The sequence below is a fragment of the Zosterops lateralis genome, assembly GCF_965231275.1.
Source record: "Zosterops lateralis genome assembly, chromosome: 9".
NCBI lineage: Eukaryota > Metazoa > Chordata > Aves > Passeriformes > Zosteropidae > Zosterops > Zosterops lateralis.
The window spans coordinates 19,246,013-19,266,558 of NC_139769.1; the positions used below are offsets into that span (position 1 = coordinate 19,246,013).

The 20,546-nt window shown below is 35.1% G+C and overlaps 1 protein-coding gene across 1 annotated transcript in view; it reads right to left on the bottom strand.

The window, feature by feature from the left end:
• Positions 1 to 20,546, bottom strand: part of CDC14A (cell division cycle 14A) — a 50,118-nt gene that overhangs the window by 10,798 nt on the left and 18,774 nt on the right. The window contains exons 5-14 of the mRNA XM_083867243.1: positions 20,244 to 20,323; positions 15,019 to 15,085; positions 12,851 to 12,913; positions 9,656 to 9,743; positions 7,845 to 8,075; positions 5,606 to 5,744; positions 3,094 to 3,250; positions 2,333 to 2,445; positions 1,734 to 1,781; positions 604 to 732 (exon numbers count right to left, since the gene is read on the bottom strand). Of these exons, the coding sequence (XP_083723369.1) occupies positions 604 to 732; positions 1,734 to 1,781; positions 2,333 to 2,445; positions 3,094 to 3,250; positions 5,606 to 5,744; positions 7,845 to 8,075; positions 9,656 to 9,743; positions 12,851 to 12,913; positions 15,019 to 15,085; positions 20,244 to 20,323 (1,115 nt within the window). The remainder of the gene's footprint in view (positions 1 to 603; positions 733 to 1,733; positions 1,782 to 2,332; positions 2,446 to 3,093; positions 3,251 to 5,605; positions 5,745 to 7,844; positions 8,076 to 9,655; positions 9,744 to 12,850; positions 12,914 to 15,018; positions 15,086 to 20,243; positions 20,324 to 20,546) is intronic.

Consider the following 20,546-nt stretch of genomic DNA (forward strand, 5'->3'; position numbering starts at 1 on the left):
GAACTCCTCCTCTGCTTCTTGCAATCAGTTTTGTGATACAAACCTTCAAGTAACCAAGTAGTAATATAGCAAAATTTGAGACTGGAAATAGAGTGTCCTGAAATACCTCAAGCTGGTTACTCTGTTCAGGCAATTATTTGTGCATGTAGTTATTAAACATCCATCAATCATTGTGAGTGTCATTTAATATATATAATTACTTAAGACAATAGTATTAATGGAGCTAAATAGTAATAAATCAAGGGTTCATTAAAAAAAATTAATTACCACTCAGTATTCTGAGAGTAATCACATATAGAGTTGTGGAATATCTGTGAAACATCTATAAACTGAGATAAGTTAAACTTAACAACCCACAGTACTGTTTCTGATGGCACAATCTCAATAAAACTCTCAGACCAGTAGGATAGATTTTGGTTTTTGCTTGTTTTTTAAATCTGTAGGCAACTGAAGTTTAGCTAGTGGAACAGCAAATCACTGTAAGTAAACGTAAGTCTTCTTATAGCCAGAACAGCAAGCGCTTCAAAGGCTGCAGATGTACTGACAACCACTGTAGGATACTACCGTAAGCATTTGTATATAAATGAGAACAAGGAAAAAAACCTTTTAAGATTAGAGCCTGAGGACAGGGAAAGTCTGCTTATTCTTTCTGCAGATGGTGAAGTAACTGCCACCACTCTGGAGGCCTTCAGAGGAGATATGGATCCTTCTGTGCTACCTGAAGTATTCAATCTAAAAAGAGTGCAGAGTTCCAGTGAGAAGCAAGATTTTATAATTAAAATATACATGTCCAACCCATATAGTCTTTCAATACATAGACTGGTATTTTAAAAAGTGTGAATTCTCAAGTCTCAGAAGTCAACAGCAAAACTTCAAGTTTGCTGGCTTAAACGTATTTTTAAAAAAAACTTTCCAGATATCCACTCCAAGTATTTCCCCTGCTCCACCTTATTAAAAAAGTTACAGGCTTTTCACCTCGATAATTGATGAAGGCCAAGTGTCCATTTTTTAAGTTTTATCATAAATTTTAGCACTCTAATGTAAATTTGATTAAGAGTACTTTTTGAGCTTATAGAGCAAATATGAGTAGAAAACCCCAAAATTGTAGGTTTCATGAGGTCAGCATCATTTCCAAATGAAAATTTTCCCAGAGCTGCACAGAACATGCAGCTCTTTCTTGGCTGGGATTCTTAATAACAAAATTCTTCATGTGCTGATAATGACATGTATGTATGTTACACTAGACTACTGAAATTGTTACTATTATGACTGTCCACATTAATTAATTAAAAAATTAATTTTCTCTAACCCTAGATCAGGAGATACAACAATCAGACCTTAAAGAATAAAAAAAAACTTGAGTACAGATCTCCAACTACAAGCACAGAAGAAAAATGACATTGAGCAGCTTTAATTACACAGCAAGAAAGGATAAAACATTCATTTCCAAGGCTAGCCATCTAACTCTAAAATTCAGGTCACAAAACTGAAAAAATGTGCTCTTTTCAGTATTAATGCTTAATAATGATAGAAATTTTGTCTTACATATTGTATTTTAGATTCAGTGGGGTAAGGCATGCAATTTGCAGGTGTTTAAAAAGGTTTGTTACCTGCCTATGCTCAGAAGTCTGCAATAGTGATCACATCAATTGATTAGCAATGGTCCAGAACACTGAAAATTAAGACCCTAATCAAGTGATATACATTTAGAACTAGAATTTTAAAGTCAGTACCTGAAAGGTTGTGAAATTGACCTGGTGTGCAGTTTCATGTCTTGCAGCCTAAAGAAACAAAAGCAGCAATCTTTATCCAAGGATTAAAAAGCTTTCCCCTCTGCCATATCATATCTGTGTGTCTCAGGTTGGCTTAAAATATAAAAATAAGAATCAGAATTATTGACAAACAGTGTTTTAATTTACAGTTAAAGAACAGAGAGTTACTTCAGGTTTAATTCCAAAGTTCACATTTCTACTGGTTCTGAAAAATGCTAAATTTCTGTAAGGAGTACAGAAAAGTAATTACAGAAAGATAACTAAGTTTGAATATTTTGTTCAAGTCATAAGTTATAAAATACTAGATATAAATTTGAAAATTCTGGAGAATTTTTTACATTATATTTTACTGCTATACAGTAAGAAGGCATCTCTAAACAGGGATACAGAGGAAAAAAAGGGGAGAAGAAGATTAACAAACAAATCTGCAATCAGTAGATACATACCTGGGGAAGTTTCCACCACAGAAGTTGGTACAGGTAGTACCACTGCCTTAAACAAGATCATGTACTTGCCACACAGATTTGATAGCATGGAGTGAATTCAGAACTGCAAATTACCTCAGAGCTCCAGCTGGAACGGAACAAGGCTGTCTCCGACTTTTTAAGGCATTCAGTTTATCTCCCTGTGTCATCCCATTCTCAGCTTCCACATCTTTGTCTTCAGAATTATTCTAGGAAACAAAAGCAAGCAAGCAAGGGAATCTATCAAATCCTAGGAGCAGTGTAGTTTCAAAGCACTGAGCATCTTCTTCACAAAGATGAGAACCCACAAGGCTGATTCAGGTGTCTCCTGTAGACATGGCACTACCCTTTGCCTAGTTCTGCTACATTAAATGTGCATCTGTACAAACACACTCACTCAGGGCTTTTGCAGAATCTGATCTCAAAGTCAGTTCACTATGTTCAAGCCTAATGCTATCATTTATTTACTTCAAAGAAGTCTGTTGGGCATTTATACACAACTGCATTATTAGTTAAAAATTTGGAATAAGCAGATTTTTTGTTTCCCAGAGGAAAGCTGACTTTTTGTTTTCCTTCATTCTCAAGAAAACAACTGAAAATCCTGAGATAAATGCTTGAAATAATGCAAACATTTTAAAGCTTGAAAAATTACCTGTAAAAGTTTTAAATATTATTTGATCTTTTTTATTTTTAAGTGGAGATTTCTTCTAATTATGGCCTATAAAAAAGTTAATCTGAGAAAAATCAATCTAATACTAATACAAGTCAAAAAAGGCCAAAAAATCTAGAAGTTATTTATAGCTAGTTATTAAAAGCTCAGCTTCAGTCTGTTTGAAATTTTTCCTAAGAACACTTACCTCCTTGCATTGATCCAAGTCTTGTGCTTTATTCAGATTGTCACTGATGGAAATGTCATTCAAGCCACAAAGAACTCTGTTAATGTTTCCATCAACTCCTCGCTGTGTCTGCGTTGATCGGATGAGATCTCCCTCCAGCCATAACATTGCTTGCTTCCTTCAGGATACAAAACCAAAGCCATTTAGATCAACAGATTTGCATACATACAGAAAAAAGTATGAAAACATGCCATGCTTACAGATTGCCAACATTTGAATCTTCTGTACATCTTTATCTCAAAAAAATTTACATGTCTATCACGAAAAACTTTAAAACCTAAATACTTAAAAACAACAACAAAAACCCCTCCATAATCACCAAGTACATCTGTAGTCATCACAGTCCTAAAACTACATTTTATCAAATCCTTCTGAGGAAAGAGGTTAACTAAACAGGAATTTGCAATCATATTTTAAAGGCTTTTAAAACACAACTTAAAAAATAATATAAAGCAGTGTTTTTATATACATCATGTGTAGGCATAACTGATGATATGAAACTTTGCAACTTACTAGCATGAATTTTCTGGATAGGGATATTGTGCAGTGAAACTACAGCTGACCTGTGCAGTGCAAGTAGATGTAGTCATGTAAAGTTCACCAGGACTCTAATAACGACTTTTAGAAACTGAAAGAATATATTCCTCACACAACTGGCAGAATAATACCAATTTCTATGCTACGATGTGCATGGGCAGAGCAGACTTCTTCCATGAGGAAAAAGTTATTCCTCAATAAGGAAGTTTGCTGGGTAGGTACCAGTCGTGCTAGTTCCATCTAAGAACTGAGACCCTATTACATACTATTGAAACAACATTATATTACTGCACTGAACAGAGAAGGAAAAAAAAGAGGAATTAAATTAGAATACACTTTCACTGGAAACTTTTGCTTGGAAACAAAATATTATGGCAAACCTTCAGAGCTAAGAGATCTGAGCCAACTGCCTAAGCTTGCTCAATAATAAATGCAAAAGGTAAGCACTTCAGAAAAATTTCACTACATTCCTAGTAAACATCATCAGAAAGCAGAACAAATGGGTGGGGGGCAGAGGGAGTGCCACTTAGTCCACGCAATGGAAGGAGCCCAGAAAACATGCTTGAATTTAAATACCTTTGAAATCTTTTGTGATTATTGCATATGCAATAACAAACTGATTTGATACACGTTTAAGTGGAAGAGTTTCTATTAAAAAAACTAAACTAGTCAACCCCCCCTTATCAAACACCTCAAAGAACCTATGAGATTAGGCTTTGATATCTATGAAGCTTGGAAGATTTAAATTGCAAGATGTTACCTTTTTGTAAGATACAACTTTGCAGCCCTGAGGGCAAGACATTTTATATTACAAAGATGTAACTGACATTCTTTCCCAACCCCATTTTGACACCACTGGTGACACTGCTTGACTTCTGTCTGATCGTTGAAACAGATATCTACTATCCTTAGGAGAGTAGAAAATTCTTACTGAACAACACTACAGCTCTCAGCTGTGACAAATGAAGGATCTTTGCCTGTCTATAAAATCAAGCCAAGTATTCCTTTAGTCAAACCAAAATAAGACATGGCCCTGGTTTTTTCCTATCTTGTAAGTAAATAGCACCTACTATTCACATTACCTACCACTCTTCTTGTAATTTTGCTCTGTTGTGCAAGTCATTTTTAAGAGTGTATCATCCAAGCATCAGTGCTGCCTGAAGAAGATCAATCTGGCTCCAGTGAACACCTATAGTTTGTGAAAGTTTGTGATCTGCAGTATTTTGAATAATAGCAATGTTTTGTCCCATAAAAGTGAAAATGCCTCCAAGTAAATATCATCATGCCATCAACTCAATGTACAACACAGAAACCACTATGACATTAAACTTACTGTCTACATCACTGCCATTCATTTCCAGTCAGGATCAAATCTGAAGGTGTATTAAAACCATACATTTGTCTGGCTATAACTATTAGCTCGAAATGAGAAATGCTGATGAATGAGAAATACACCATGCTGAGGAATCTGATGGAGATCATAAGCTTTCTACCAAGTACTTATTTAATCTTCAGTTACAATGAAGAAAAAACATACAAATGATACCATTTTAAGATTAATTTTAAGTGCCACAGATGGTATATAAATTATTTAATGACTATTATTTCGATGCAAATATAATTGAATATACCCTATTTGTTGATTTAATCTTTTGTCCACTTCCAACACATTCATCTAACTCCTAAATTCCCCAGAACAGAAACATGCAGTCTTGGGGCCCTATACCCTTTAAGGAGACAAAATGCACAGAACTCCAGAGAAGCCCAGACTGCTTCTGAATAACTCAGATTTCAGTCCCCTATTAACTAATCTTCAATATACTGAACAAGTAATAACTTACAAATGTCAGTAGACAAATTAGATCCTGTAAATAGCGTAAAATGGATAGGGATGGAGAGGAGCAAAAAAGGTATTTTTTTATATATATGTACATACTCTTCCAAGAAGTGTTGCTGGGGTCCTATAATAGAGCCTGGGCGACATATTCTTATCCAAGCAATGGCTTCAGCGTGTGTGAACTTGTAGTGCTTCATGATGTAACAGGCAATCAGTGTCCCTGTTCTCCCCAGGCCAGCTACAGAAACACAAGTATCAACAGCCACATATTGAAGGGATGAGCATTCCAGAGTTATCAAATAAAAGTATGGGATGTAAGAAAACTTCCATGCAATATTATTCACCATATTAGTATTTGAACAAATAATTTCTGATTCAGTGTCCTATTTATCACAGAATTCAATTTCAGTGCTGTAGATATTGCGATAAATCTTTCATACTTGGGAAAAGTTAATGTTTAAAAGAATACCTGCAACATTAATCATTTGTTGAAAAATTAAAAATAGTACTCCAACCTTTGTTTAAAAAAAGGCCAATATTTTTTAAAAAGTCGTGATCAAACTGGATACCAACTTCATATATATAATACCGGTAAAAAACCATAATCAAAGAACCTTTGAGAGGCCAACACAAGTACCTAAAAACCATAGTGCAAATACATGTCACATCTCAACAAAGAGCAACACAGTGGGTTTTTCTTTTTGAATCAGTTTTGTTGTGAAACCAGCACACAAAACTATCCACTGCTATCTGTATAAACAGCAATGACTGCTGACCACTGTATAATTTTAGATATCCATAGATTAAAATAATTTAACCCACTGCCCAACAAATCCTAAACTAATCCTGTTTTTAAGGAGACAACAGAGAAACAGAAAAAATAGCTTTTATACTATCAGTAAAATCTCAAACTACAGAGGGAGAATTAATCTGTTTTTAGCTCTGTGTCTCATCTACTAGTAAAGTGTTTCCCCATTTAAACCTTATTTCCCACAAATACAAATTGTTTATGCACCAACAACTATCCAAATGGAAACTCTCCAAGCAGCCAGACATCTCTGCTGATAATTCTATACACAAGAACAAGCTTTACATTTAACCAATAACTAACTCTGACTTTTTTGAAAGTGAAGATGATTTAGGTAGGATGAAGGTAGAAGTTCACACATAGTGAGGCTCTGTAATTGTAGCTTGGAAGACAAGCTCTGAAGGCTCATTTAAAAGGTGAAGTATTGATTTCAGTTCTTTCCTCCAACATTCTGCTAATGTACAAACTTTCCATTACAATCCTTTGCAATTAATTGTTCTATCTCATCTGAGACAAGCAGTTTCTAGTGTAATAGCTGTGCTCAGAACACCTCTGCAATATGAGTTAGGCCTGAGTTAACTGTTGATTTAACACTGTAGGGGATTATTTAGGGTGGTGTAAAAACTAAAAAGAGCAAGACTGTTCATTTGCTTACTAAATGGTCAGACAAAAGACCAAAAATTCATTGTAGAAAGCACATCTCTAACTCAGTACTGAATATTTTATCTTTCTTTAGCAGCTAAGCCAGGAAAATAACTTACTAACAACCTCCTGCTAATCAATAGTTTATACTCTTATTTAGCTGATTAGTGGATACCCAGCTTATCAATGGCAGAACTTCTGGCTTCTAGCAACAGTAACAACTTGTTGGCAAAGAAACCTGTTTATCTTTGATATGCATATTTATTATTCATAGGAAAGTTACAGACAGTGCTATTCTTGCTTCTGATCAGGCAAGACATTCATCTCCACAATGTCCTTACACAACTCTAAACATAAATCAAGCTGTACCCTTAAAAGCCTTTGTTAATCTGTCTTGACTAAGCACGTTTTGTGCATTTTCTGGCTGGTTTGCTGAATTAGGCTAGTTTGAAATGCTGGCATCACAATAACTCACATCAACTTGAAATGTGGAATTCATACTCCACAGAAAAATGTACAACAGTCAAAAAGCACAAAGAAAACCTTTTTGTGTTTTGCCTTTGTTAGCCCATTATCATAATGCTGTGAAAGCATAATGCAAAAATGAAACCTGCACAACTAAATCTCAAATTTTCAAGTCATATTTAAAAACCCCTACAGAACAATGAACAATAGATTGTCAGTTCCTGGAAGTAACAGTGTAGGATGTAAGGACTTCATCTACACAGGAAAATAACAAATATTTGGCATATATTTAGTCAAGAACCATAAAAAGCATTATTGCTCTCACAATCTGAAAGTGTTCTTAAATGCTGTATTTCTGGGATTAACTCTATAGATTTATACTTATTTTGAAATTCAGTCTGAGAATTGTATAGGTGCACATACCTTTACAATGTACTGCAATGGCACCATCAGCATTTTCACAGATGTTCAGGAACCTCTGGACTATACTGTCACTTGGTGTGCTGCCATCAATGAAGAACAGATCATAATGCTCAAAACCAGCATCAGTAAAGCGTTTTGCTTCATAAATCTTTTTGTTTAGTCTTATGATTGATGTGACGTTATGCTTCTTGAAATAGGGAAAGTAAGCTTCAGGTGCATGAAGAGGATAGCCTATTAAAAAAAATAATGCCACTATCAGTTAATGTCCTAGGTTCATGAAGTTCAAAATCTCACTAATCAAAAACTTTTTTGAATGATGAACATGCTAATACTAAAAATGCTTTAATACTTTATCCAGAATAGACATGTTAAGTCATTAAAAAAAAGTCCAAAAATGCCCATTAAGATCACATTTATTATAAAACATATTAGGAGGCAAAAAGCTAAAACGTGGTCTATATGAAACACTGTACTCTCTCCCATTAAGCCCCTATTCCTCTTTGCGAAGGGATTTATGCATAAAGCTGGAGACATACATTAATCTAGCATTTCATAACAGCTGCCATCTAGAGTAAAGCTGCAGATCAAAGAATAAAAGCATGCTTGAAGAGGAAACATTGTTTATAAAGAAAATACACTGCTCATCTATATTATAGGCAAGAGAAACAGTCAAAGGATAAACTGCAGTACCAAAATTATTCCTGTCCTACTTTGAAGTATGAGAGCTTTACTGCCTTGATTCTCAGCTCAGAGACAAAAGGATCCTCTAATGAGGATGGGGGGACAGGGAGGGAGGTCAATGACCAACGACAAGACAGCTGTTCAGGACAAGTCATATATGCTTCAGTAAATGCAATTCCAGTCACAACATAATGAGAAAAATGTAGCTTTGCAATGTGTACTTGCAATCACCTGGGAGAGGGTTATTTATAGTTTCATAACTGGATTTTAAGTGTGTTAATTTAATAATTTTCAGTTATACATATTATAAACAAAACCCATGTTTTCCAAATTTCATGGGAAAACTAAAGCAAATTTAGAAAAAGCTCTGCAAGAAAGGGCTGCAAAAATGATTGGGGAACAAACCCAAACCACCCAAAATATTTTCCTTCTAGATTTTGTTTACATTTTCAGTGGACACTGTGTAACCAGCAGCATTTCAGTCATAAAAGAAACGTGATAGAGCAGGAGAAGGGGATGGGAAGGGAAGGCAGAAAATATGCTCACATAAACAACAGGGCATGGCACAAATAATATAGTTAAATTCAGGAAAAACCTGATGGTAGAATTTAAATGATTGATTTTCTTTCTAGCTGGACCAAATCTCTACTTTCCCTCTGTCAATCAAGCTTCTCTTTTTTCTTATTCCACTAGAATCACATTCCCTAGGTTCTTCACATTACCCCAAGCACCTTCAGTAGAAAAGGCAAGCTTCTTTTAAAAGTCTTTCCTGGTGTGTGTCACAAAACTCTTAACAGTCTTCTGGGTTTAATGCAACTCACCTTTAATTCTGCACAATTACCGTATCAGGTGTCAGGTTCCAGGAGAACGGTAAGAGACCTGAGTCTCTCAGGCACTTTGTCACAGGATGAAAAGTCATTGACTGTTAGAATTGAAATTCTTCTGGCAAAGAAGAATTCCAAAACTTCTTGAATTAAATTCTATGAGCATGTACAAAATGCTCACTGGATGATTATTTCTGAAGATTAAAACTGATCTATAACCCCCTATTATCATCTGTTCATTTGCTGTGATAGTTTTACATGCTAGAAAAATAATATCATAGTACAGCATTAAAACATACACCATACCATTTTCAAGTTTGCTTTTCGGGTGTGGTCCACTAAAAGCCAAAAATTTTCCTGGAATAATCCAGTTGAAGTCACCATTTTCCACTCGCTACAAAAATTTCAGAAGAGAAAAACATTTAAATATCTGTATATACAAGGTAAATAATTACTCAAGATTTTATTTTACTCTTTACTATGTTGCAATAAAATGAAACACCTCAAATGTAATTAGTTAGCTTAACTCTATGAGACAAATTAATCATAAGTTGCTTCTTAGATCTATCTTAATAAAATGAAATGTAAACAAAATTTGCTTAAGTTTTCCAATAAAAGCAGAAAGATGTAAGATATTTCTCCTTGAGAGGATTCAGTGTTTCAGGACATCTATTAATAACACTGACAAACACAAATATTCTTCTATGTTTTAATCAAAAAATTATGGAAAGTGCTTCCTTGTGAAGCACTAGCTAAAAACCCCAATTCACAGAAAACAAATTAAAAACCAATTAGCTTTCAAAACAATTATCCTTTCCCTGTAGAAATTCAAATTTACATATTGGCATAAGCTCTGATGAGCCAGTAATCACAGAAGAAAAGTGTAAATTAAATAAAGAGACTAGATTTTAATAAACTTTCAAACGATGACATTTTGCATTTCTAGCTCACTTTAAAATGAAAACCTAAAAAGACTCTTCAAATTCTGTCACTGCTGAAAATGAAAGCTTCTTTGGAAATACCTAACATGAACTGTAGTTCTAAAGTGCCTTCTTTTCTTTCTTTAATTGAAGACTGATCACTCCTTGTTTGGCAATGCAGTTATTCTCAGCATGACTTTTAAGGACATGGCACTTGGTTAAGCTGCATTATTAAGCTGGTGTTTTTAGCTCTCAGCTCATCAGAACATCCTAATGAGTGAAAGGTTTTGATAATGGACATCACTGTAATCAATTCAGAAACTGTTTGTTTAGCTGAGCCCATTAGGCTTGCTCCCACTGTCCCTGCACAATGGAAACTCCTGGAAGTTACCCAGGTTGCATAAGGACTGGAGAGGCAACCTCAGTGCCAAGCCAAGACCCCTGCCCCCCATTGGTATCACAGACTGACTTCTAAGCACTGCAGCATCCCTACTCTCTTCAGTGAAGAAGTCCTGTTCAGTAAGCTTAAAATATTTTAGTATTTGTATCACCAGTTTTATTTGTGGATTAAGTTTTTTATAGTTACAGGAGTCATGGTGAAGAATTTCAATTTTTATCAATATGAACTACAGGTATCTCTGTATATGTGTCTGTGTATATATATATATATGTTTATATGCTCGACACTACATGCAAATTTCATTATTACTAAAAAAATCCAATCAGTAATTTACTTCCAGTCCAACAAAAGGGGAATTAGCTGCCTCGATAACACAGTAAGATGAAAGAACTATTAGCATGAAATAAAATTTCCTTTCAGCCTGCTCCATTTAAGTTGTATGCAACTTTTTCTACATAACCACACATTTGAAGACCTAACATAGTAAAAACCTGTAACATTTAAAGTTTTTGAAATATAGCACGGGACACAACTAAACACAAAGCTGACCACAGAGTGAAAAAAAGAAGACATACCAAAAAATGGACAAAAAAATTAGAGATGATTCCAAATTCTTACTTCTTAAACTCAGCAAACAGCATACTATAAGCATCGTTCACATGTATGTACTTTTCACACTCTAAAATAATGTTAAGCCTTAAACAAGATAATGGGATACCCTTTAGTCAATTATTTTAAGACTTTTTTCAAGCAGACTAACGCCTACTACACATACAGAATTTCAAACTACCATTTGTTTTTAGAACATGTTTTTCTTTTTGTACACAGAGTAAGCAAAAAGTAGTGGTTTTATATTTTAAATTTTAGTTCCTGTTCACTTAATTTTGGTAATTCTGCAAAGGCTATACCAATTTTTTAACCTAATCATTATGGAACATTGCAGGATACAGAAATTCTTCTACAAATGCTTTCAAGTTTAGTGAAATAGGCAGATTTGTGCTACAGACTGCCTACTGCAGACATCTACTGTATAGATGTGCTGCCAACTAACTTTTCCCATTGTTTGTTACACTTCTGACTTCACTTTCTTGAACATTTATGAAGCATTTCAGTATGTACCTGAAATACATACAGCTACAGGAAATGCTTTTAAAATGGAAATTTTCAAACTTAGCAACTTATTGTCATTACTTCCAGGTTTTCTGAAAATTGCACTACAGGGAAAGAATATGGGAAGAATACTTGCTACAGTAAGGCAACACAACTTTAAAAAGAGAGTCAAATTTATATTCAAATATTAAGTATACCTCTAGTTTATATATCTTTCTCCTTAACCAATACAAGTACAGGGGTTTATAGGTATTTCAAAGACAATGTCCAATAAACTAAATGATTGTCACTGACTTCAGTAAAATCCCTTTCCCTTCCTTGGGGTGAGACCTGGTAGACAAAGACATGCAAACTCTTTTGAACCAGATGCATATACACACCTTCTGTGCCTGAGAGTTCCTCTGCACACAGCCCAGTCCACAGGTACAGCATGGCATATTTTAAAGCTTCTCTAACGCAATGTAGCTTGAGATAACTTTCTACTACCAGCAGATAACCTAGAAGCATCTAGAGCCAACCAGATTATCTATACCTAGGTTGTAAGAAAGTTGGCAGAACAGTGAATGATATCTGATAGCTTTCTGGAATTTTGTTAGGGAAATATTTTGGATGTATTTCCTTTATTAGAATTCTACACAATGCATCCTTACTAAAAAAACCCCTCTAAATCCACTTAATCTATGTGCCTATAAAAAACGGGTCATACATTTGGGACTAATAGGAATGGAAGAAGGAGTTAACAAGTGCTGAAAGAAAACATATTCTGTGGGTCAGCTGAGGGACCTCGGATAGTATCCTGGGAGAAGGTGGGGAAAGCCTGAGAGGTCCCAGAAGCCAGAAAGGCTACAAGAAAGCAGCAGATTTATGATAAGATGCACTGAAATTGCAAGAATAGTAATCCTGCATGTTCTTCACAAAGAGCAGATAGGTTTCCATGTACATACCTTACATATGAACACTGGGTTTTACTTGAATTAAAACGTGTTTCCAGTATGTCTTAAGTTGGGAGATACTGTATACTCTTATTTTAGGTAGCCCAAACACATTCAATGCATTATTAAATGTACAAACCTCATAGTGTTCATATTCATCCACATCAAATGTCTTAAAGTCAAAAAATCCATGCTGCAAGGCCTAAAAGGCAACAAGGTGTCAGTTTACACTGAAATACAATATATTATCTCATTTTATAATAATACTTTTTTGAGCAAAACTAAATCCCTAAATGTTTGTGATTGTGGTTTATTGGAACTTTTACATTAAGACAACATGACATTTTGCACAGATTAACCACACAGACAACAAAAACTCCAACAATGTCACTGGAACATGTTAGGCTCATTACTTCCTCACCATAGACATGAGGATGGGACACAAGTTTGTTGCATATCACTTAAATTGTAACATTGATTCTCCACAGCCCCACACCATGTGGGCATTTTTTTTCTGTAAGGCAGATGACAAGTTAAAAAGCAATTCCCTTTTTGTCATACACTCATTTAATGATTCCTATGCCAAATGTATTTTCATGCAGTTGGACATAACAAAACATTGAACACTGAGTGTTTATCGATTCTCTACCCTTAGTATGATACTCTGGTTTTACCACCATAATACCAAGGCAAAATGGCATATACAGAATGCAGTGCCATGTATAATCTCTATTTTATTATTTCTTTTAATACCCATTTCACAGGTAGAATTAAGTCCACTAGAGTACATTAGACAGTATTTATTACAAGACTGAAAGAAGTTTTGTATTTGATTACTGTACTGTTATTAATTATGCCACTTTAGTACTACAAATTTGTATATAATAACCATATTGAAAAAAATTCTATGAATATGAAATTCACAGCCAATATTTTTCCAAATTGGTGGAAGACATTTCTGCAGCATCTATTTACATTGAATCTATTGCATTCTGAGAAATATAGATATTGCACAACATTCCAGAATTCAGGTGTGATAAGAACACATCACAGATCTGTGATTCAAAACCAATAATCCTCATAACGTCATTATTTGCTACATATAGAGCACCTTTTTAGGACAAATGAAAAAAAAATTTGTTATAGACAACATAGGCTCAGTGACTGGACCTATCATGAAACCAAAGATACTGAGAGGTTTGTCTGAACAGCTGATTTTGAAAAATGTTTCACTTGAAGCATGGCTGGCTGGCTGCACTCCTGAACTTGCAGGCCCCCTGAATTGCATGTATATGACATACACACATACAAACACCAAATTTATCCAGGTAAACCAAGAGTACTTTCAATTAAGGCATATGCTTTTTGCCCAAAGTGTTTTAACCTCTGTGGGTTAGACAAAAATTTAATAATAAATTTTATGAGAACAAAAGAGGAAAAACTGATTCTCACCGTCCTTTTGATGCATTATCTGCAGATAAATTACAGTGACTGCACTGACTACTTCAGATCTTCAGGATCTGTAGAATGCCTCACAAATTACAGTCTTGCTGGTAACTGACAGCTCCTTTCCCACCCCCACAGAACTAAAAATATTAAGCCTGATCTCTCTTTTTCCAATTTTTAAAAAATACTTGTTTTGCCATGTTTTTAAGAATTACAAGTGGTCTACAAATGTCTCCTATAGCTTGCTCCCTTCATCAAGGCCAATGGGAAATGAACAAAATTTAAAGGCCCCAAATTAAGAACTGATGGAAATTTTTTTTACAAAGCGATACTGGAGCTTAATATTTCAGGGCTCTTAAAATGACACATCAAACCACTAGTAAGATACGTTAGTTTTTATGGTTTTAAACAATTTTGAGAAGATCAGTGTCAAACACTGAACCAAATGTTTTGGGGAAAGCTGGGGCCAAGCACATGGAAAAACTGTTCCCATTAAATCACAGTGTACCTAGGTATCACTTGACTTCATCAACGTGTCATTCCCTCTCACCAATGGTTATAAATGATCTTTAAGCAGACTTAGCACAGTGTCTTGCATTAAGAGGCGTCCCCACCCAGGTCTGGTGTATTTGCATGTTCCAATTCACAAGGTGAAATTCAAAAAGATGCCAAAGGCCAGGCCAGACAGGTCAAAGTGTAACCTCTCTCTGCCATCAGTACTCAAACACAGTCCTCAGTAACTTAGGCTTCATCACTACTCATTTGCCTGAAACCAGGTTTTATAATCTATTTTAACAGTGTTTTTCTTCATTTTTTAAAAAACAATTTAAATCTGTTTTGCTAAGAAAAAAATGTTATTACCTTATTTACTCCCTGTAAACAGTCCAAGATTGTAAGATTGTATGTGCAGTTCCCAAATGAAGCATCCCTATAGATTTAATACAAATGAATTTAATATACAAGGAATCATTTTAAAAACTAGGGGAAAGACAGAACATAACAGAATACATTCAAGCTATTCAATCCCCTTTGAGAACTCTGAATTAAAGTTTAAAGACATCTTTTTAGAAGCTTTTTCAGGAAAAAGTACTCCCCTACCCAAGATGTAGCTCAGACTAAATGCAGTTAGATCTTGCAAGCTACTTTAGGTGCATATTTTACATCAGGTAACTACACACTCTTTACAGAATTATTTATGCTGTCCTGGAACAGGAAGGTTTGCATCCTCTCTGGATTGTGTAAATATAGTAGCAAATAAAGCAAAGCTTGCTTTAACCATTAGTCAAGACTTAATTGAGTCACACTAGCAGGGGCAGGCAAATAAAACTACTAGCTTGGAATTAATTTACAGACTTTCATTTTGATGCCCGATTACAGATGTGATTAAAAGTTATCCTGATATAATTAACTTTAAAATTACTTAATCTCAGTGTACCCCATGAAAATTACTTGTCTATAAAAGATGAAGTGAGACTCACCACCGAACACGCACCACCAAAAAAAGCATTGTGGAAAAATGAAGAAGTACTTTTTGAAATGTACTTCGGACCACTTTGATTTTAACAAAACTCTGCCTAAGCAGATTATTTCCTTTTCACTTATTAAGGAAATCTTTTAAAGCTTTTCTCTTAGCCATCTTAGACAAAGTCCTAAGAACTGCAATTTATCAGAATAGTAAAATTTTAGGTTCAGACAGATACATATTTAATCTATAAGTGATTCAAAACTTCAATCTTGCATTGAAAACTTTCCATTTTGATAAAACTTGCTATAAGTAGTATGAAGTTTGTGATATGCTCCTTCGATCTCAACTATTTTAAGAGTGGAAATTTTTCCCCTCTTCTTTAAGAGCAGAGTAAGTTTAGCAGTTTTGAGCAGGCAGTGTTCGCAGAAAATGGTTTTAAGAAAACTAAAAGCTACTATTTTGGCAGTGTCATATTGCAGGCAGGCCACTCTAAAAATGCTTTCAAATTACTAGATTATTAAAGCATAATTAGCCATAATGCTTTGGAATGGGAACTTCGAAGAGTGTATGAATCTTCCATATCCAAATCCAACAGAGAAGTTTTAAAAATGAAAAGCCATGAAGTATTTTCATTACATTAAATAAGCAGAACATATCAAAACTTAATATATTAATTTTACAGACAATACATGTTTGACAGATAATGGATTAACATTAATATTTTGAACATCACATGATAATAGATTATTTTAGCACAAAATTATTTTATCAAACAAAAAGGTCTTGTGAGCAAAAAAAAATTAAGGGCCCCAATGGGAACATGTACATAGCAGAAAGGGTTTAAAAGCTGTACCACTTTTCTGGAGGGGCTGACAGAAATAAAATCCAAACAAAGGCAAACCATAAAATTAAATATTTAGAGAACAATGAACAGAAGATGTGGTTGTAGAAGACAAGTTCTACTTTATATGTTATTTTGCTGTAACAAGAATATAACTTACTTTATCTGTATGTATATAATTACTTCTTTGACTGATAAGACATCTGATAGTGTTGTACATAAAAACTATGCTGGGGAAAAAACCCCACAAAATCCCTAATCCATTAATAAGAAATACTATGAAAGAGGGAGGGAGGGAGGGAGGGAGGGAGGGAGGGAGGGAGGGAGGGAGGATGGTGAAGCTGACCTAGATGTACAATTCCAGGTATACAGCATTCTCGGCTGCATGTCCTACAGCAGCTGTTACCAGTGACCTGCACACAGATGCTGGCAGTGAACATGGATTGCCTCCAGCATCCATGTCCCAAATGTCTCAGTTCTGCTTGATGTGCACCTGACCATTAAAGCAGGTTGCTGATATGTTTCATTACAGTATTCTTACTGTAGTCTTTTATGCCCCAATGAATAGCCACCTTACTTTTCAAACAGTGACAGAACTCTATTCACTTTCAAAATGAGAAAAAACACGAGTATTTCTAGGAGATACAGATTAAGTCTGAATCTGAGCTGGCATTACAGAGCTGCATATCCCACATCTGATTTCACAGTTGTTGTAGCTGACCTCAATACTGCATAATGCTTTCCCTTTCACCAAACCTCTAAATACTGTCAATAACAAAACAGTTCGTTTCCCCAGCACATGCCAATAAAGAAACAAACCCCAGAAGCTACAAATCAAAATCTATCTCTGAAATTCATGTCATAATTTAGAGATTGAACATAATAACATCAGAATATATTTGTTTTTTTGTCAATACAGAGTAGTTTGAGGTAAAAATCTGAAACTGCTTCTCAGTAGGCAACTGGTATTCATGACAATTTTAAATGGTGTTAGCACTGTTTTTTAAATGGAAGTGAGAAGATACAGTATAAGATCTTCAAGAGACTAGAGCGTCACCAAGTGACAGTGAATCAGCCAAAAATAAGACAAAAGTGTCTCAAAGACAGTAGTGCCTTATCCTGCCAAGTTATCTTTAGCTTTTCTATTATAAAAACAAAACAAATTTCCATGAATTTTGTAAGAGGAGTGATCTGATTTTTTTCCACCCCTGAACTGCATTTGCTGAAGCTGTCTTTAAATGAAACAGCAGCTGAAGACCTAAGCCGATTAGGGCTTTTTGAGGTCACTCAGCTACATGAAAGTAGATCAGTTTCCCAGTGACCACTTCATGTAAACCTACCTCAGTACTCCACAAATAATCTGACAGTGCTGCAGCTTCTCCCTATTCAAAGTTGTCTATTTCTTTTTCAAATAGAGGACACTTCAGGTATCAAATTAACAAACTTGTTAAATAGTCCAGTTGTAACACTTAACTGATCACTGCTCACTGATAAACTATTCAAACAGGGATGACTTATACCACAGAAGTTACGCAATATCTAAGTTCCAGGCTTCAAAAATAAATTCAGTACAATAAATACTGAATAGCAATGGTTAATATCCCTGTATTATTTCATTCATAGATGTTAGAACATGAGGAAAGGGGTAAGGCATTTGGCTTATGTTTTCAATTGTACACAAGAATTATTTTAGCCCTTTTCAAAACTAAAGGTGTGGAAAGAGTGCAAACTTCCTCATAGCACTAACTTCTCTCCTCATAGTACACCCTGATGCCAAGCAGTCCTAGTACTTAAGGCAGAACTACTGCTTCCAGCACAGGTTCCATTGCTTGAGCCTCTGGACTATGCTATGTTTCGCAACAGAGATGGACAAATGTCTTGGAATGTGGTGAGGGGAGGGGGAAATGTCTCAAAAACCTTGAAAAACCAGTGAGGATGATGAAATTATTTCTTTCCCATTTCCAGTTAATTTGTTACTGTGGTCCCAAATCAGCCTCACAAGAAATCACAGAGACAATTCCTTTCATTAGAGCTTACCAGTCAAGCAGAAACAGCATTTTCTTATCATTGCTATCAATATCAGTGTTACAAGGAATTATTTGCAAGGCAAGAATCTATAGCCTTTGATTGGAGCAAACAGGGTCCTGTGACACTGTTCTGCAAACACACTATTCCTCCCAAGTTTCCTGTCTTACAGTTTTGGGATCTGACAAGCAAGTTTCTTCATTTTGTCAAAACCTCTTTTCTACACATTTTAGTTTTTACCTTGGCAGGGGTGAGAAAAACCTAAAGAAATATCAATTTACTGCAATTCCAAACAATAAATTTATTTAATTGGTCAACAAGATACAGATATTCAGCTTTGGGCCCTGATGAGGTGTATCCCAGGATCCTGAGGGAACTGGCTGGTGTTGTTGTAAAGCCACTCTCCATCATATTTGAAAAGTCAGGGCAGACAGGCCCAGTCCCCAGTGACTGGAAAAAGGGAAACATCATTCCTATTTTTAAAAAGGGTAGAAAGGGACAGCCAAACAACTGCAGGCTGGTGAGCACCACCTCTGTGCCTGGGAAGAAGACCATGGAGCAGATCCTCAGGGAAGCAATGCTAAGGCACATGCAAGACATTGTTTAATGTAGATTGTGACCCCTGTATCTTACACAGAATTTGGAGATGCTAAAAAACACTGACATGTTTAAAATAACTGTTTTTTTAAATGCATGGTATCTTTTATAATTAGCTGAAAAAAATATGGATATCAGTAGCTCAGTAAACTTCTTGGGCTCTAGAGAGTTATCAACAACCAGGTCAGTGTATAAATTCTCTGTCAATAAAAGTTATCACTGATTTAATACCTTTTTTAAAAATGTAGCTGATGGTTTAAGACTTTGTAGTCAAACTGGTATTGATATTAAAAAAAAAATCTACCACCCCGATGGTTTATACTGCATCTGGCTTCTGTGCAAAGTATGAGAAGAGACAATGTGATCTTCCTTTGCTGAGTGGCTGAAGAATCAGAGGAATTTGATATAGACAAGGTAGGCCTGCATTTACAAATTCATTGGCTGACAGTGAACACTACTTGCAAAATGCTGATTCCCCTAAAAGAGAGAATATTGACCTTCTTGCAGTTGCCTTTTATTGCCAGTGTTTGAATAAGAATACCATGAGGTATTCTCATTCATAAAGCATAAGGGCATTTCATATAGTCCACATCATGACAAAAATTTGGAAGACACTCTATTAGATAGGCATGAGAGCTAAAATTCCTTATATTCAAACCTCAAAGTACCTTAGTACAGAGAATAAAGACAGATTGATAGAAACTATCTATGATTCACTGAAAACATTCCATAACCTTAATTTCAGTGCCTGTTCTGTAGAATAAAGAAAATATAACAGCATAAAATCCCCTTCAATCCTGTAAGTCTCGCTAGCTAGGGACTAAGTAATTTCAAATATTTTAATGACTTCCAAATAGTAAACCACAATGTATTATTAAGAAAATGTTTAAGTGCTAAATCACAAACACGCTAAGAACTGTTTTCAATACCTCACTGAATCTTATTTAAGACATATCAATCTAAATGATTTATTATTCCCACAAACAGGTAAGTAATTACACGAGATGTAAAAATATTTTTTTTTTCTGGAGATCAGTCATTTTGATACACTACCTGTAAGAGACATGAAACTCCTTTCTGAGAGGCAATCTAACTCCCAACTTTTTAGCAAATTTCAAAACAGAGAAGGTTTCCTCATTGTTTCTTGTGTTCACATACCTAAATGGAAGATATGGCGGATTAGATCCAGATACAAGTGTCCTGTAAGCTTCTTCTGGTGTTTTCTTTAAGTATATAACCTAGAAAGGATGGGGGAAAAGGGAAAAAAATGAGTCTGAGAAGTCTTTAATCAGACAGTAACTTCCTCCAGCACACTAAACTCCTAAGAATGCATATTATACTCCTTTGTCACAAAGATCAGAAACAAAGAAAAGATTCAGATATCCACATAAACATTCTGTTCCTTGTCAACTCCTTACTTTAAAAAAAAGAAAATTGGAAAAATGTCCCATACTGCTGCAA